General features: G+C 48.9%; 1 protein-coding gene across 1 annotated transcript in view; it reads left to right on the plus strand.

The window, feature by feature from the left end:
* si:dkey-112m2.1 (transmembrane protein 132D) overlaps positions 1-9,842 on the plus strand; it is a 147,142-nt gene extending 137,300 nt beyond the window's left edge. The window contains exons 7-9 of the mRNA XM_035390203.1: positions 3,634-3,922; positions 7,856-8,047; positions 8,632-9,842. Of these exons, the coding sequence (XP_035246094.1) occupies positions 3,634-3,922; positions 7,856-8,047; positions 8,632-9,798 (1,648 nt within the window). The 3' untranslated portion in view covers positions 9,799-9,842. The remainder of the gene's footprint in view (positions 1-3,633; positions 3,923-7,855; positions 8,048-8,631) is intronic.
* The last annotated feature ends 6,880 nt before the right edge of the window (positions 9,843-16,722 follow it).

Raw genomic sequence — 16,722 nt, forward strand, 5'->3', positions numbered from 1 at the left:
CCGCTCAGGACCAACTGCAACAGGGGTCAGGCGCCTGTGCGAAACTTCACTCAATCTGCGCATTGCACCGCTGCTATTTTAGCGAGTGTGTCCTAAGCCGCCTGGCATTTGGGGATGCACCATTCCTCTTCAGATTATCATCTCTACCCCCCCCACAAAAAAGAGCTCACATAGGACTGCGGACTACAATCCTGTGGACTACAGACGCACATCTTAAATAATCCCTTTGAGCAATGACCTTCAATGTTGGCCAAATGAATAATCAGTAACGGTTAAAGTAACTTCCTTTAAATAAATGTACCGATGGAATAGAACAAATAAAAATACACGGACAAGTGACACAAGGGGCAGTACTTTTCCAGACTTCAGGCTGCGTGGACGGCTCTCATTTCGCCCACGTTCGAAAAAACGCGTCAGACCAAAATATCTACCACTGTGTGAAAGCGCAGAACAATATTTATTTAGATGGCTCTTCGGGTCAGATGAAAAGGCGAATTAACACGGCTCGGAGAATTTAACGCCTCTTCCTTCTGCCTGCTATACTTAAATTGTCTATTAAAACAGTGCAGATGTAGCCCAAGGATGTAGTTTTCATGTGCGCAATAATACATTTTAAAATAAGTTTTTTGCAGTTACAAAATTTTATTGCAACTTTCTCCCACTGATACAGTGCAATGAAAAGTATTTGTCCGCCTCCTGATTTCCTCTATTATTGCGTATTTGTCACATTGAAGGGTTTCAGGTCTTTAGATAAAATGTACCATCAGGCAAAGGGAACCTGAGTCAGCACCAAACACATAATCAGGAAGGAAATACAGAGGAAATCAGGAAATAATTCAGCAGATACTTTCTCACAGCGCTGTAGCTTATCATTTCAAATCAGCCTTAGGCAAATGGACCATAATGGGGAACATCTTGCCTGGGCACTTGCCAAGGGCATGCCCAAACACACGCCATACACTCTCCAGACCCAACCCCCAAGGGGTGTTACTATAGGGCCCGCCCACACACACACCATACACTCTCCAGACCCAACCCCCAAGGAGGGGTACTATAGGGCCTTCCCACACACACACACCATACACTCTCTAGGCCCAACCCCCAAGGGGTGTTACTATAGAGCATGCCCACACAAACACCATACACTCTCCAGGCCCAACCCCCAAGGGGTGTTACTATAGAGCATGCCCACACAAACACCATACACTCTCCAGGCCCAACCCCCAAGGGGTGTTACTATAGAGCATGCCCACACAAACACCATACACTCTCCAGGCCCGACCCCCAAGGGGTGTTACTATAGAGCATGCCCACACAAACACCATACACTCTCCAGGCCCGACCCCCAAGGGGTGTTACTATAGAGCATGCCCACACAAACACCATACACTCTCCAGGCCCAACCCCCAAGGAGGGTTTCCATAGAAACTCAATGAAGCGGTCAGTTACAATATCGATCTTTAAATTTGGACAAAATCCAGTAATATATTAAAAACAGTGAAATTGTCAAAATGCTAAAAAGCTGCTGTGCACGGGCAACAGATTTAAAAATCCCGATTTGCACTTATTTATTGCCAAAAGGCCTGTGACAACCAACAGCTAACGACACTAACCCACAAAATGCAATTGTTAATATTGCTTCTGCACTGGAATATTCAAAGTGACACAGTTTGATTATGGTCAGCTAGTTAACGTTGATCTGCTTTTCATGGTCATGGGTCATAATGTAGTTGGCGTGGTTCCTTACAGGGGGAAACAATACGATATGAGAAGATGTTTGGGATTGATACCTCAGGCCACTGAACTGGATAATTTGTCCACTCTGTGACCACATAAGGACAGCACACAAGTCCTATTTGGTTTATTTTACCAGAATTAATTTGCTGGTCTTTAGGAAACAATGACTCAATGGCATTTGCTGACATTATAATAAAATAGCAGTGATAGTTAGCTTGATCTGTGATGGGTCCCTATCCAGAGCAGTGACAGACGTGGGATTGTCCCTCTCCGCTCCCTCCGACTGCGTGCCTATGACACGCTACTGACTGCACCTATTCCCAGCAGTGCCCGAAATGAGGTCCAAGCCTGTTGCAGTAGGTTTACATGCAGAGGCCCGTCTGCTCGACAGTTTAAATCATTATGTTTTCTCCGAAACAGGGCTGCAACCTAAAATGAAAAAAAAACAAAATTTTATTAATTTTTTTAATCGTTAAAATTGATCAAACGTGTGAATGCGTAATGAAGAATAACTGATCAGCGATTAATTCGGGAACGTTCCTATTGGGAACATAATTGCAGGTGAACCATCCCCCCAATCAAAAGGCCGCATTCTTACTCCAGTCTGCAACCCGTCTGTCTTTTATTTCAGTCTCAGGATTCCCTCGTTCTCCCAGTCCACTGATGTCAGGCATCCAGACTGCAGAGGTCCCGTTTGTGATAGCGTAGCTCTGACCTTTCCTCCTTTTTGAGTGAGTGAGTAGTGCAGAGCGTCGGGGTCGAAGGTCGTCAGCGACCTCCTTGTCTTCTCCGCCTCAGGTTGCCATGGCTCATTAAACCCACTGGAAGCTGAGAGTCTCGTTTCCCCTGGTAACCGGACTCCATGGTGACCTGATTGGCAGGTGGTCCCCTGAAAACTCCTAACAGCTGTTTGTCGCTAGCAGGCTCTTAGTTCATCTGCTCTCATGTCTTCAGGAGTCTGTAACATGTACGCTATGTGAACTTCAAACAGGAGCAGGCCAAAGAGTAAGGACTCATTTTAGGGTTAGCCAATAAAAATGCTGATTTCTGCTTTCCGGACTGGATGAGCTCCCCCTGTCCTCCATATTTGGTACCACAACTGTGACAATCTCAATGACTATGAATAAGGAAACATCGCCACTTGCTGTATGACTTTGTAACCTTTTAATACATTTTTGTTTCATTTGACTCCTAGACTCCTAGGGTTTCTGGGTTAAGTCTAATGGTTTAGGCATTAGGGTTAGGGATAGGGTTAGCAAGATTATGTTCAGTAGTGAGAGTTAGTGTTAGCGCTGGGGTTAGACTTTGCATTTGGATGGTCAAAACATTATTCTACTTCGGGGACCCAAGACTATGAACCTAACAGCATATTTTTCATATTTCTCTGATTAAATCCATTTGTCATGGGAAATTACTTCAAGCACATTTTCTTGGAACATGTTAGCTATATTCATGACATTTAGAGAGATTCTCATCCATATTCATAGACAATTCACTTATTTAAGATGGCCTCTAGGGCTCAAATTAGGGTTAGCATTAGAGTTAGGTATATGGTAAGTGTTGGGGTTGGTTGAGGCAGGATTAGGTTTATGTTACGGCCTTATGTATTAACCTTATATATTTTGATGTTTTTCAGTGAAATATCTTTCCAACACATTTCTTTGCATTCATTTAATTCAACTGATAAGAGGCCTATATTCTTGTGTATTAATACGGTTGAGGTCAGGCTCATGGGTAATGTAGGCTTGAGGCAGGATTTGTGTTATGCTTGGAGTTTGGTTTAGGGTTGGAGTTAGGCTTTGTATTTTAGTTGTATCTTTAATAGTTTTATCTGCAGTTGTTGTTGTTGTTAGCATTAGCATCGGCATTAGAATCCTGACTGTGTGTTTTTTCCAGGTCTGATGCTGCTGATGATGACGAAGGCGAGTATGACGAAGACGACGGAGGCGGGCGGGGGCGGGACTGCGTGCCGCAGTACCAGGGCGCCATGGTGCGCGTCCTGACGCACTTTGCGGCCGAGTCGGCGGACGGCCGCGGCCAGACGGACTTCCTGCTGGGCAGCGACTGGCAGGTGGACGTCACGGAGCTGGTGTGGGACTGCCTCCGGGTCCGGGACCCCCTGATCGCCCAGCTGCGGGACGGCCAGGTGCTGATGGGCCTGCAGAGAGGGGAGACTTTGTTACAGGTACGCACAGGTGCACATGGGGACCTCCCTACTGGTACACACAGCACAGGTGCACATGGGGACCTCCCTACTGATACACACAGCACAGGTGCACATGGGGACCTCCCTACTGGTACACACAGCACAGGTGCACATGGGGACCTCCCTACTGGTACACACAGCACAGGTGCACATGGGGACCTCCCTACTGGTACACACAGCACAGGTGCACATAAGGACCTCCCTACTGGTACACACAGAATAGGTGCACATGAGGACACCTCCTTACAGGTACACACAGCACAGGTGCACATGGGGACATACCTACAGGTATACACAGCACAGGTGCACATAGGGGTACACCTAACTTCAAAGAAATTGCGAGAATTCAAATAGAGATCCTGAAATCAGGAAAGGAGAGTTGTAGTTATGAAAGGATGATCAGAGAGAGGAAGAAAAATGAGGGAAAGAGCACTTGAGGAAGTCAAAGAGGAAGAGACAGGTAGCAGAAGATGAGTAGGCCATTTAAAATGAGCTTCAAACTAATTTCCTAGACCAAGAACCAAGAATGAGAAGGCCTAGCACTAATGTCACTGGGGTCTGTCTCCCTGGCTTGGTTACATGCGTCTCAGACAGGATGGCAGTCTGTATGGCTGATTTCTCAAAGACCCCACTCGTGTGTTTGAACTCCTCACCCTCCTGCACCAACGCCCACCCGTCCCATTGCCTCTGTTCCTGTGCCCCGCGCCCCCTCAGCCTGCCTACACCCCCCAGCCTGTGCCCCGCGCCCCCTCAGCCTGCCCACACCCCCCAGCCTGTGCCCCGCCAACCAGCCTCCCCACACCCCCCAACCTGTGCTCCGCCCCCCAGCCTCCCCACACCCCCCAGCCTGTGCCCCGCCCCCCCAGCCTCCCCATGCCCCCCAGCCTCCCTGTGCCCCCCAGCCTGTGCCCCGCGCCCCCCCAGCCTGCCCACACCCCCCAGCCTGTGCTCCGCCCCCCAGCCTGCCCACACCCCCCCAACCTGTGCCCCGCCCCCCAGTCTCCCTGCACCCCCCAGCCTGTGCCCCGCGCCCCCTCAGCCTGCCCGCGCCCCGACTGATGCCCGGGAAGTCATTACCCTCGCGTTTAATCACGGCGAACCGCCACTGCCATTACCCCAGGAGGAGAGCGAAAAGAAGAGAGAGAAAACACATCACTTCTCAACGGGGTCCTCTCATTTGTCTGCCACCTCCAGATGAGTGAAGAATAGCTTAATAACACCAGTGTGAGCGCGGCCTAATACAGAGCGCACTCTCACCCCCTGCGCCCCCCCTGCGCCCCCCCCCGCCCCCCCGCACCCCCGCTGGTGTCAGCGAAAGCTCGTCCAGTGCTTATTTCCCCGCAAACGGAGAAAGAGAGAGAGAAGAAAGGAGCCGGCCGACAGACTGGCGGCGTTTAAATGAAAGCCTTCTCCTCCCCCCGGCTGGCTCTGCGGCGCCTCTCGCCGTATCGACCTCAGCGTTACCACCACATTAAGTTCCGCTTAATACAGAAATTGCCTATGGATTTTACCCTGCGTTGTGAAACTAAACAACTGTGAGCGGAGAAGCTTGATTTGACCAGGTGGTTAAAGATTAAAAAGTCATTAAAATCCAATAACTCCCCCCCCCCCACCCCCCAGCCCCCCCGCCCCACCCTCAAATGTTATTGGCTGAAGTTTCACAAAAGCCAAAAGCCTGGAAGTAATAGCAACTCAAAAATAATCCATCATTTTGTGCAAAATAAGCTTTTTCTTAACCGTGCTTTTGAAATGGCCCTCAAAATGCCGTAAACACAGTGACCCCAATCAAGCAGAAACTGTTTAGCTTCATGCCCGTGGGCTCAATTACCAAATGTCCTGCCACGTAATAAACCAGCTAATTACAGTTTTTTCCTTCTGTAAACTTTAAAGAACTGCTCTTACCGTAATTTACTGAAGCCAACTGAAATAAGGTAATTATAAGTCACTAATGCAGATTTTAAGGAAAGACTGTGCGACGTCAGTGACAGATTTGCCGTTGGCTTTTTTCCCACCTGCAAAATCTAATGTGTTTCGGGTCAGCGGTCTGAGGGGAGGCGGTACATGGCGGAAAAGCAGACGGCGCTTCTGTGAGGACGTTTACGGGGGAAGAGGACGATGGATGAGAACGCGTTTAACTGCCAGATCGAGACCAAATTGGCTGAGCGTTCCCTGGGGCAGCAACAATAACCACTGCGGCCCTAGAGACGGGGGGGGGGGGGGTGAAGCAGCTCCACGCACAATCTATTGAGATTCTGCCTTTCAAGATCAATTTATTTTGTTCTTTTTCATTTTAATTGATTGTATTTTCAAGTGTTGACATTATTCCTATCCCACTGGAGGTGTGGGCTCTCGGGCGGTGTTCAGGTCTAGGTGACCTCTTAATGGGAGGTTGGGTGTAAACACAATATGTGGGGCGTGGTGTGTTTGTATGACAAGTTTCATATGTCAATCATGCTCCAGCACAGCTGCTTTCCCTGAAAGGCCTGTTGTTTTAGGAGCAGGGTGGGTGAGCCGGAGGCTGCCGCTCAAAGCCTGAGTCTCTGCAGGTCAGAACCCACAGAACCAGCTGGGGCTGGGATCAGAACCTGCAGAACAGAACCAGCTGGGGCTGGATCAAAATCAAAGAACCAGCTGGGGCTGGGATCAGAACCACAGAGCAGAACCAGCTGAGGCTGGATCAAAATCAAAGAACCAGCTGGTGCTGGGATCAGAACCACAGAGCAGAACCAGCTGAGGCTGGGATCAGAACTTGCAGAACAGAACCAGCTGGGGCTGGGATCAGAACCTGCAGAACAGAACCAGCTGGGGCTGGATCAAAATCAAAGAACCAGCTGGTGCTGGGATCAGTACCACAGAGCAGAACCAGCTGGGGCTGGGATCAGAACCTGCAGAACAGAACCAGCTGGGGCTGGGATCAGAACCACAGAGCAGAACCAGCTGAGGCTGGGATCAGAACATGCAGAACAGAACCAGCTGGGGCTGGGATCAGAACCTGCAGAACAGAACCAGCTGGGCCTGGTGTAGGGGACATGCCGCTACTTCTCATAGTGGAGCACCATGTAGAAGACATACATCAATATCCTCACAGGTGGTGCCAGCATGTTATAATCAGTCTCATAAATTAAATATGCAAAATATAAATTTGCCAATTAAATTAATAATTAAATAAATTATTATTAAAATTACGCATTAATAGATCATCTTAACCAAAGCATAATATCACATATTCAGCCGATACCAAATTAATATAAGTGATCCAAGAGGTGAAGGTATTCTACTAAGTTCTTTTAATTAGCTAATTCTGCTATATGCCCAGAGTTACAGCCTCACTTGAGTCCTTGATGTTCTGCTGCCAGGTCGTTCTGTTTGGATCAGCTGGTTTGATCATCCTCTGTCCACAGCCACTCCTCATCCCTCATCAAAAATGACATCAGCTCATTTTTGATTGGCTGGAGCAGGGCCGAAATAAATAATTCTTTTTTTGGGTTGTATTTTTAAATTTTGCGAAGAGGCAGTTTTTTCGGCCTGTTCAGAGCGGAGGGTAAATTGTAACTGACACGTAATTATAGTGAGGAAACGGACGTGTGAGCACGAGAGCGAGGCGTTTAGCTGTGAGCGAGCTCGTCCTGTTAGCTGCACAGCACGCTGTTTCTGCAGGCAAAGCCTTATCCTGTCTGTCTGTCTGTATCAATAATGTGTGGCGCCCCCTGCCTGTATGTGTGCACTGGTGCAGGTGTGTCTGTATTAATGTTGTGTAGTGCCCCCTGTATGTGTGTGTGTGTGTGTAGGTGCAGGTGAGCCTGTATTAATGTTGTGTAGTGCCCCCTGTCAGTGTGTCTGTGTGTGCTGGTGCATGTGTATCTGTATTAATAATGTCTGGCGCCCCCTGTCTGTGTGTGTGCGCCGGTGCAGGTGCTGTCTCCTCTCTCAGACTCGGTTCTGGGTGAAAGGTCGGTGAAGGTGCTGGATGACAGGGTGTCCATCACGGAGCTGGGGGTGCAGCTGGTCTCCGGCCTCTCCCTCTCCCTGCAGCTCAGCCCCGGAAGCAACAGGGCCATCGTCGCCACGGCAACCACGCAGGAGGTGCTGCACAGCCCCAAGCAGGTAACTGCCCGTCCCACCACAGGGGGTCCCAGGGAGGGCTACTGTCCCGTATCCAAGTGACAGCGCTGGGATGGGACACAGGGACAGAGATTTGGTTAGAGTTTGGGACACGGGGACAGAGATGGGTTAGAGGCTGGGACACAGGGACAGAGATGGGGTAGAGGTTGGAACAGAGAGAAAGTGAGGCCCACTCACTGTTCTGTGCTCTCTAAGGAGTGTGTGAGTGTGTGTGTGTATGTGCCTGTGTGTGTGTGAGTGTGAGTGTGTGTGTGTGCATGTATGTGTGTGAGTGTGTGCGTGTGTGTGAGTGTGAGTGAGTGTGTGTGTGTGTGTGTGTGTGTGTGTGTGTGTGCGTGTGCGTGTGAGTGTGTGTGAGTGTGTGTGTGTGTGTGTGTGTGAGTGTGCGTGTGCATGAGTGTGTGAGTGTGTGTGTGTGTGTGTGTGAATTTGAGTGTGTGTGAGTGTGTGTGAGTGTGTGTGTGTGTGTGTGTGTGTGTGTGCGTGAGCGTGTGTGTGTGTGTGTGAGTGTGAGTGCGTGTGTGAGTGTGTGTGTGTGTGTTAACATGGCTCCTGTGTCTCCTCAGGAGTCTCTAATCAGCGCGTGGCTGCAGTTCAGCGACGGCTCCATGACCCCCCTGGACCTGTACGACCCCGCCCACTTCCTGCTGACGGCCAGCTCGCTGGACCCGGCGGTGGTGGGCGTGCGGCAGGGCGCGGTGTGGAAGTGGCCGGTCATCGTGGCCGAGAGCGAGGGCCAGGGGCTGCTGGTGAGGGTGGAGATGTCCGCCAGCGAGCGCTGCCAAGCCCCAGATCGCCGCGGCGTCCTCGCCGCCGGCAACGCCGGCGTCCGCGTCAGGTTCGGCGCCCCCCCCGGGCCGGAGGGGGAGGGGGGGGAGGAGGGGGCGGAGACCCGGGCCGGGGGACGCGGGCGTCGCCCGGGGGCGGACGCGCCGTACTACGGGAGCTCCGTGTCCGGCGTGGAGGGCGGGGCCGCCGGGAGGGGCACCGCCGCCACCGCCAAGTCCGCCGTGGCCCGGGACGAGGGGGCCCGCCCGCGGGACGTCCCCGTGGACTTCCCCGCGCAGGCGGACCTCCCGCGCAACCGCAACCTGGAGGACGACCTGCTGCAGGCCCCCCGGGGGCTGACCGACCTGGAGATCGGCATGTACGCCCTGCTGGGCGTCTTCTGCCTGGCCATCCTCGTCTTCCTCATCAACTGCGTCTCCTACGCCCTCAAGTACCGCCACAAGCAGCTGCCCACGGGGGAGGGTCCCGAGGCCATGAACCACGCCCACGACTGGGTGTGGCTGGGTAACCGGGGGGAGCTGCTGGACAGCCAGCCCAGCCTGTGCTCCGAGCCGGACGAGAGCACCACCGCCCTGGACCCGGGTGCCGGGTTCGAGGAGGGCAGCCACCTGCTCAACGGCACCGCCGCCGCCGCCGCGCAGAAGAACGTCCAGGGCCAGGTGCACCGGTCCGCCGACGGCGGCGGCGGCAACAGCGGCGGCCCGGGCGGCGACCACAAGAGCGAGTCGCTCAACTCGCCCACCACCAAGCGCAAGCGGGTAAAGTTCAGCACCTTCACCGCCGCGCCCCTGCCCGTCGGCACCCGCCAAGGCATCGGTCACCTGACCGGCGTGCCCGGCGGCGACATCACCTGGGTCTGCCAGGACGTGGAGCTCGGAGACTCCACTGAGCTCCGGAACTACATGGAGAGATTAGGGGAAAATGTCTCTACAAACACTGCATAGGATTTTATTTCATTTTGTTCCCCACTTTTTGATTTTCTTTTTTCTTTTTTCTTTTTTTTGGGGAATACGGATGCCGCCTGTATGCCTTCAGGCAGGGTAAGTACACTGGACCTCTTTGGCTATCGTACAATGAAAACAGAGTTGAAACTGGAACTTTACCACAACAACTGCAAGGAGAACTTTCATTACTTTCGTTGCCATGGGAACTGACAATGGGTCATTTTTCATAAGTTACTGGGTAGAAGAAAATATCAATTAAAAGACTGGATTTTTGGAAGAAAATCAATCCTGGATATAGGAAATGCAAATTAAATGTGGTATTTTTTTTTATTTGCTCAATAACGTGTTTCATTTAATTTTGAGTTATCATTGCTTATGTATTTTGGTCTTCATTATTTATGTGTTATTTATGTGTTTATGATTAGGGTACTTTCATTTAATGATTGTTTTTGATGTAGTTTACATCACATCAATTCTCCAGATTAATGCACTAAAAATTGATCAAACAATATGTGGATCTGTATTTTCTTAGAGTGTTATATTGATAAGTAGTTAAATTGAATCAGAGATACATTTAAGAAGGTTTTATGGTGTTTTGTAAAAATTTTTAGCATTTTGTTAATATTCTAATTCATGAGTCGTGTTTTCCGTTTATCGTTATTTTTTCACGGACGAGACCAGCTCTGAGTTATGCATGTGACTATAAATAAAAACGCGGCATTCTGATCTGAAGCCTGTTGCTAAAATGGAAGGCGTGTGCTGTAAACTGTATGGAATGTTTCCTCGATTCCCCGGAAAATGCCACCGTGTTGCTGCTCTGCAAATAGATCTTTTTTTGTTTGTTTGTTGTGTTTACCTTTCCACGCGCACCCAGGGTTCTTCTAAAGCACGGGAAGCGGATGTGTCAAGCGCTCGTATGCCTTCGAATCGACGGCGGGGGGAAGCCATGTAAATCTCCTGGTTAATTTATTCACTTCCTGCTGAGTTCAGCGGCGTCACAATAAGAGCGGGGTGCACTGGGGACTCTGAGTGTACTGAGTATGACACAGCAGTCGATAGCGCGCACCCAGTCTTCGTTTAAAAACTCTCGTTTGGTGTATGCCATCTCTCTTGCGTTTCTTTTATTTATTTGTTTAGTTATTCTTTCGGTCTTATGTTCCCTCTCTGGCTGAAATAGACTGCGAACAACAGACAGCGGGAGGGGCTGCGGAGTTTACCGCCGCTGGCCAGAACGGCGGCTCACGGTGTGGTCTGGCGGGTCGGCGAGGAGGTCCCGCTGGCGGGGTTTGCGTTTCGCGCCGTCGCGGGCGGATTCCGGCGGACACACACGCCGGCTCGGGTCCGCTTCACCTCCGGGCCGGCGGCCCCGCCCTCGTCGTTGGCGGCGACGGATCCTCGAGGACGCTCGCGGGACTCGCGTCCCGACCTCTCGCCTTTCGCTCGGATTGCGCGGGAACCGGCGGCTTCCGTCGGTCGCAGACGACCGCTCTGCCGACACGCCGGGGCAGAGTTCGGTTAGAATACGGGGGTCAGTCCCAGATTCGAAAAACGGCGAGCTTCCTTTGACACGGTCCATCGGACAGAGTCCACCGAGCACGGGGTCCTGTGTGATTTTCTGTTTGCTGTTTTCCTCCTCACTTCTTGAATTATTAAAGTTGAAGGTGACACAACAGGCTTCTGTACTTCCTGATTTATTCATTTCTCCGAGTTTCCAGCAGCGCGCTGCGGAGTCAGTTACTGAAACGGGTCCAGTTTACCCCTTCAATTCTCAGATGCAAAGGAAAGATGGCAGAAGAGAGAAACCAGTGCGCGACGCATAAATATTTCCTCTTTACTGACATGGTTATAAGTTATAAATAAAAGGCAGTATAACAGGATATGTTTACAACGCAAGGAATTTGTGTTTGAATACATGTGGATTTCGCAACTAAGGAGAAAAGGAAAAAAAACAAAGAAGAGGGAAATGAATGATGCGCATCCAAATGAATAATGCAGGTGCCCGACCAAAGTTCCACGTGAACATCAGGAACGAGGTCCAATGCACAGTGATTTCTGCTCCCAGAAAAACTTTATCCAACGGGGGGGATCCATGTCTGGACCCACACTGGGACTGCGCACCTTGCCAGGGGCCAACAGGGCACATCCGTCCTGGCAGAGACCCAGTGCGGGTCAAAGCTGTGGTTCTCCACAGAGGAATAAAGCTTTTCTGCCAGCGGTAATCCTGGTGCACTGACTTCATTACCGGTTTTCAGTTTAGCCAATGCTAAACTATCTTGCAGATCATGAAAAAAGGTATCTTTTAACCACATTTACCACACACACGCTCAAATACCAAAATTAGAGATTTTTTATTTCATATGTTAGCACTTGAGTGGCTGAAAAGCATGAGTGACCCAGAACAGCAGGCTATCCTAAAGAGACCCCTGAGGAAGAGGAGGACCCTACTGAGGAAGAAGAGGGAGCTCCAGGACAGCAGACTATCCAAAAGAAACTGCTGAGGATGAGGAGGAACCTGCTGAGGAAGAGGAGGCTCCAGGACGATACATCACATGCAAAACATAATGTACATTTTCCATTTGGTCACCGAGTTAGGAAGCTAATGAAGTGATGACTTCGCTAAGGCCACTAGTCTAAAGTTGCTAAGTTCACCAGCCTACAGTTAGCTATCTACCTGATGTACTTAATAGTGTCTTGAAATTTAGTGCTACATACCTGTGCGGTCTAAACAATGCAAGCTTTGTATTTTGCTACTTTGTTTATTCTAGTTTTAGAGCAAATTCTATCCAACTCTCTTTTGTCTGCCACTGGTGAAACTCTTTCACAAACATTTGCAGCTATCTATGTGTACAGATGTGAATGTGCAAGGTCAGTCTCATTGTTGATTGGTTCACTAATTAAACTTGGGCCAAATTCCTGTTTTTAGAAAGCAGAATTTGAGGATATAAATGCAGTGTATGGTGCTGGATTTCTCTCACAGCAGATATTTCCGTGATTGTTGCAAATTAAGCAAGACCATTCCCAAATATCTTTCTAAAAACAATAAGCAGATAGCTACTGCTGCTTTAATATAATTCCTGTCTTTAAAAGGGACCAGCTCCCTGTCTTTAAAAGGGACCCGCTCCCTGCCCCTCTCCCTGTCCCGCTCCCTGTCCCGCACACTGCCCCTCTCCCTGTCCCGCTCCCTGTCCCGCACACTGCCCCTCTCCCTGTCCCGCTCCCTGCCCCGCTCCCTGTCCTGCTCCCTGTCCCACTCCCTGCCCCGCACCCTGCCCCGCACCCTGCCCCTCTCCCTGTCCCGCTCCCTGCCCCTCTCCCTGTCCCGCTCCCTGCCCCTCTCCCTGCCCCGCTCCCTGTCCCGCTCCTTGTCTGTAAAAGGCTGCTTCAGCTCTGAGCTGTCAGCAGCCCTCTGATGGCGGTGTATGGGGGAACAGCGCCTGTGATTTATTCCATGCATACCAGAGCAGAGTAATGAGCTCAGCGGACCTCGCGCTCACATTCCATTCTCCTCGCCACAGTGACAGGAGGACCAATCGGAGAGGGCTCCGCACTGAGGTGAGGAGGATCAATCAGGCTGGGTCTAGGCATCAGCCCCATAACACCTCTGTGCACACATGCGTTCAGAATCAGCTGAACATACCGTTAATTACAGTCCAGCCGGCTGCCTCATGGGACGTGATTTAACACACTCCAGGCAGAGTTCCTCCAGACCACAGCTCAAGCACTTGTCACCTGGGTTTGAACCCGCAAACCTCTGGACTAGGCTAGATATATTATCCACTGTATAAAGATAGGTTGTGTAGTATAATGGGTAAGGAGCTGGTCTTGTAACCGGTCACATGTTCAATTCCCGGGTAGGACATTGTCTCAATATACATCCGGCTGTATTAATGGGTGCTATGTAGAATGTTGTGTAATTTTTTTTCTTACAACGAGTCACATTAGCTACCGTAATAAAGGACACTGCGCTGGTTCAGACTCGAACCTGCAACCTCCCAAAGCCCAGCTCCATAAGAGCCGCTGTTGAAACTGACACTGACGAGGGGACAGGCGGAGGGCGGGGTGCGAGCAGTGGAGGGAGGGAGGGAGAGGGGGAAGAGAGAGAGGGGGCGAACACATCCGTTCTCCGTTCACCTGACTCACGACGTTCGCCCTTTTCATCAGGGTCATTTCCGTGGCTTCTGCATGTTGGCTTATTTCCGGCACCTCTGGATTCCCAGATGAGGCGCAGGTGCATCGGTAAACCCGGATCGGTGCCCATCCCAGCCGCGCGCTAACGAGCAAGACATTTACGGCACGTTTATGTCGAGTTTCTAACGCCGCACAGCCGAGTCTGCTAAATTATTATCACGGCTAACGCTAATAGCAGATTGTCAAAAACACCTGTGATAAGTGAAATTATAATTCTCTTTTTACCATTTTTTTAAAATGTATTTATATTTATTATGTGTGAGTGTGTGCATGCCTACTCTTTTGTGTGTGTCTGCCTAAATTGGGTGTTCGGGCTTGTTTTTGTAAGCCACATCACCGAATGGGTGCTGTGTAATTGTAAACAGCAATTAACCCAGCAGACAGAATCAGAGCTGCAACTTCCTATTCGTATTTCTCTGATCTGATGTCACCGCTGAGGGTGATAAAGGACAGTACCTGAATCGTTTAACATTTATTTAAAGGTTAGAACATAGACTTTCTTAGAAAAGAACGTCATCATGTCAGACTGAGGTACAGCTTGTGTGTGTGTGTGTGTGTGTGTGTGTGTGTGTATGGGTGGGTGAGTGTGTGTTGAGGGGGCGGGGGCTTTGGGTGAATTTAAAAATAATGCCTTTGATTCACTGTACCTGATGGGGTATGGTGTGTGTGAGTGCATGTGTGTGTGTATGGGTGGGTGAGTGTGTGTTGAGGGGGCAGGGGCTTTGGGTAAAATTTAAAGGAGTGCCTTTTCACTGTACCTGATGGGGTGCAGTGTGGTGGGGTGGGACAGGTGTTGGTAAAACATAAGGTAACTGTTCGTGAAATCACAACGCCATCCCCTGGGCCCTGACTATATGAGTGACAGTGTAACAAATCCACGAGAGCCTCTGTGTTCACCTACCAGACCAAAGCAATGGAAATTCCAAGAAAACAAGAGTCTAATCACTGAGACAAAATAATATAACAGCTTCACCATTTAATCACTTGAGCAAACAGCAGATTCGAGAACAAAAAAACAACTTTTTTTTGATACATTTGTCAAATTGGATTTGAATAATTCAGGAGGAGGCCTAAAGTACAAGAAGAAATGCATGAATATAAATGCATTTGGAACAGTCCTGTCACTGTGAGAACTTGAAACACAAACCTGGTTTTAGCTGTGGTGCCAGCTCACATGTCAGGGACCATCTAGTTTGTGAGATAGTTCTGATGAGTTGTTTCCCCAAAAAGTCTTAAGGTACAAGTGTTGTTCTGAGAACGTGTTGTATGGTGAGATATCAGTGGGTTTGATGCAGCTGGATTCAACCACAGCCAATCAAATTACCTATTTTCATTCCCTTTAAGAGCTGTGCTGTACTGGGTCCCAGTGCACTGCCGATTTCCATGGTCTCCATTGTAAAAAAATAAATAAAATTTAAAAAATACAATTCCCAGGACCCTGTAGGATCTTCAAAGATCCTCCCAGGATCCTAATTTGGAACAAGATCCTGGGCAAGATCCTGGCTGCAAGTAGGATCCTCTCTCAAATATCCCGATAAGGATTTCACTTCATCCCAGTGAAATCCTGTGAAGACCAGGATCTGCCATAATATCTTAAGTTAATTAGTAGGATCATGCACCGTAGCAACTAGGACTGTGGTCCTTTGTCGAGATGTTAACTTGGATCTTGTAGTTTCATGCTTGCTAGCCCATTCTAGATCCAATTCCAGCGTTCTGAAGGATCCTAGATCCTGTTCCAATATTTTGAAGGACTTTACTTTGAAGGATCCGCACAAGATCTTGATAAGATTACATAAAAATAGCCCTAAGAACAATTAACTAGCAGATTGTGTGTGCTTAATCCAAAGTTCATTTTATTATCATTAATTAACTAAACACATTGTGGAATAGAGGTTAAAAAAATGTAATAATAAAGTGCTTATCTCCATAATTTATTTCCCATATAATATGAGAGAAGACACAGTAATCCACCACCCTGTTCCCCCAGAGCAACATTATCAGCCATCTGTGACCCAAGCCTTCTTTCATAGGAACCACATCCCTGTACAGAGGGGAGGAATGATGGAAGACATATCCAGGAGGGAGCGCATCCTTTAGCTATATAATTCCCACGTGAAAATACAACACCTGTTTTGTTCTGAGGTCCTTCATTGGAGCAAACACCTCTAAGGATTTAAGTTTTAGAAAACTTAAATCCTTTCCCTTGATGTTTGTCTTCCCCCCATTTTTTTTAAATTTTTTTATTTGTCTCTGAATTGTATGTTTCATTGTATGTATGTATGTATGTATGTATGTATGTACCACTTATTGTAAAGCGTCTTTGAGTTCATGAAAAGCGCTATATAAAATAAATGTATTATTATTATTATTAAAATCATGGAGTGAGAGATCTGGGCCTTTTTTCTGTCCAAGATGTTTATTGTGTTTTTTCAATGAAAAGACCCACAAATAGACAATGTTCAAGAGAGGATGTAACACCAAGGGGTGTTCAGGAAAAAATTGGTTCCACCAAGGCAATTTCTCAAGGCAAGATGACTTTTCTATATTAACTTGAAAATGAAAACCAGTCTTAAAGGATGTTTAGAAAAAAATGGCATCAGCTGTACTATGACCTTGTTACCAACAAACTGCATCTATATTATTGTCACGTTCTTGTTGTTCGTGTTGTGTCCTTACAGTCACGGTGGGTTTAAATGGAAGTGGAGGCTGACAATTTAATGCCCTTTGCTTTTGTTT

Source organism: Anguilla anguilla, chromosome 14 (genome assembly GCF_013347855.1).
Source record: "Anguilla anguilla isolate fAngAng1 chromosome 14, fAngAng1.pri, whole genome shotgun sequence".
Taxonomy (NCBI): Eukaryota; Metazoa; Chordata; class Actinopteri; order Anguilliformes; family Anguillidae; genus Anguilla; species Anguilla anguilla.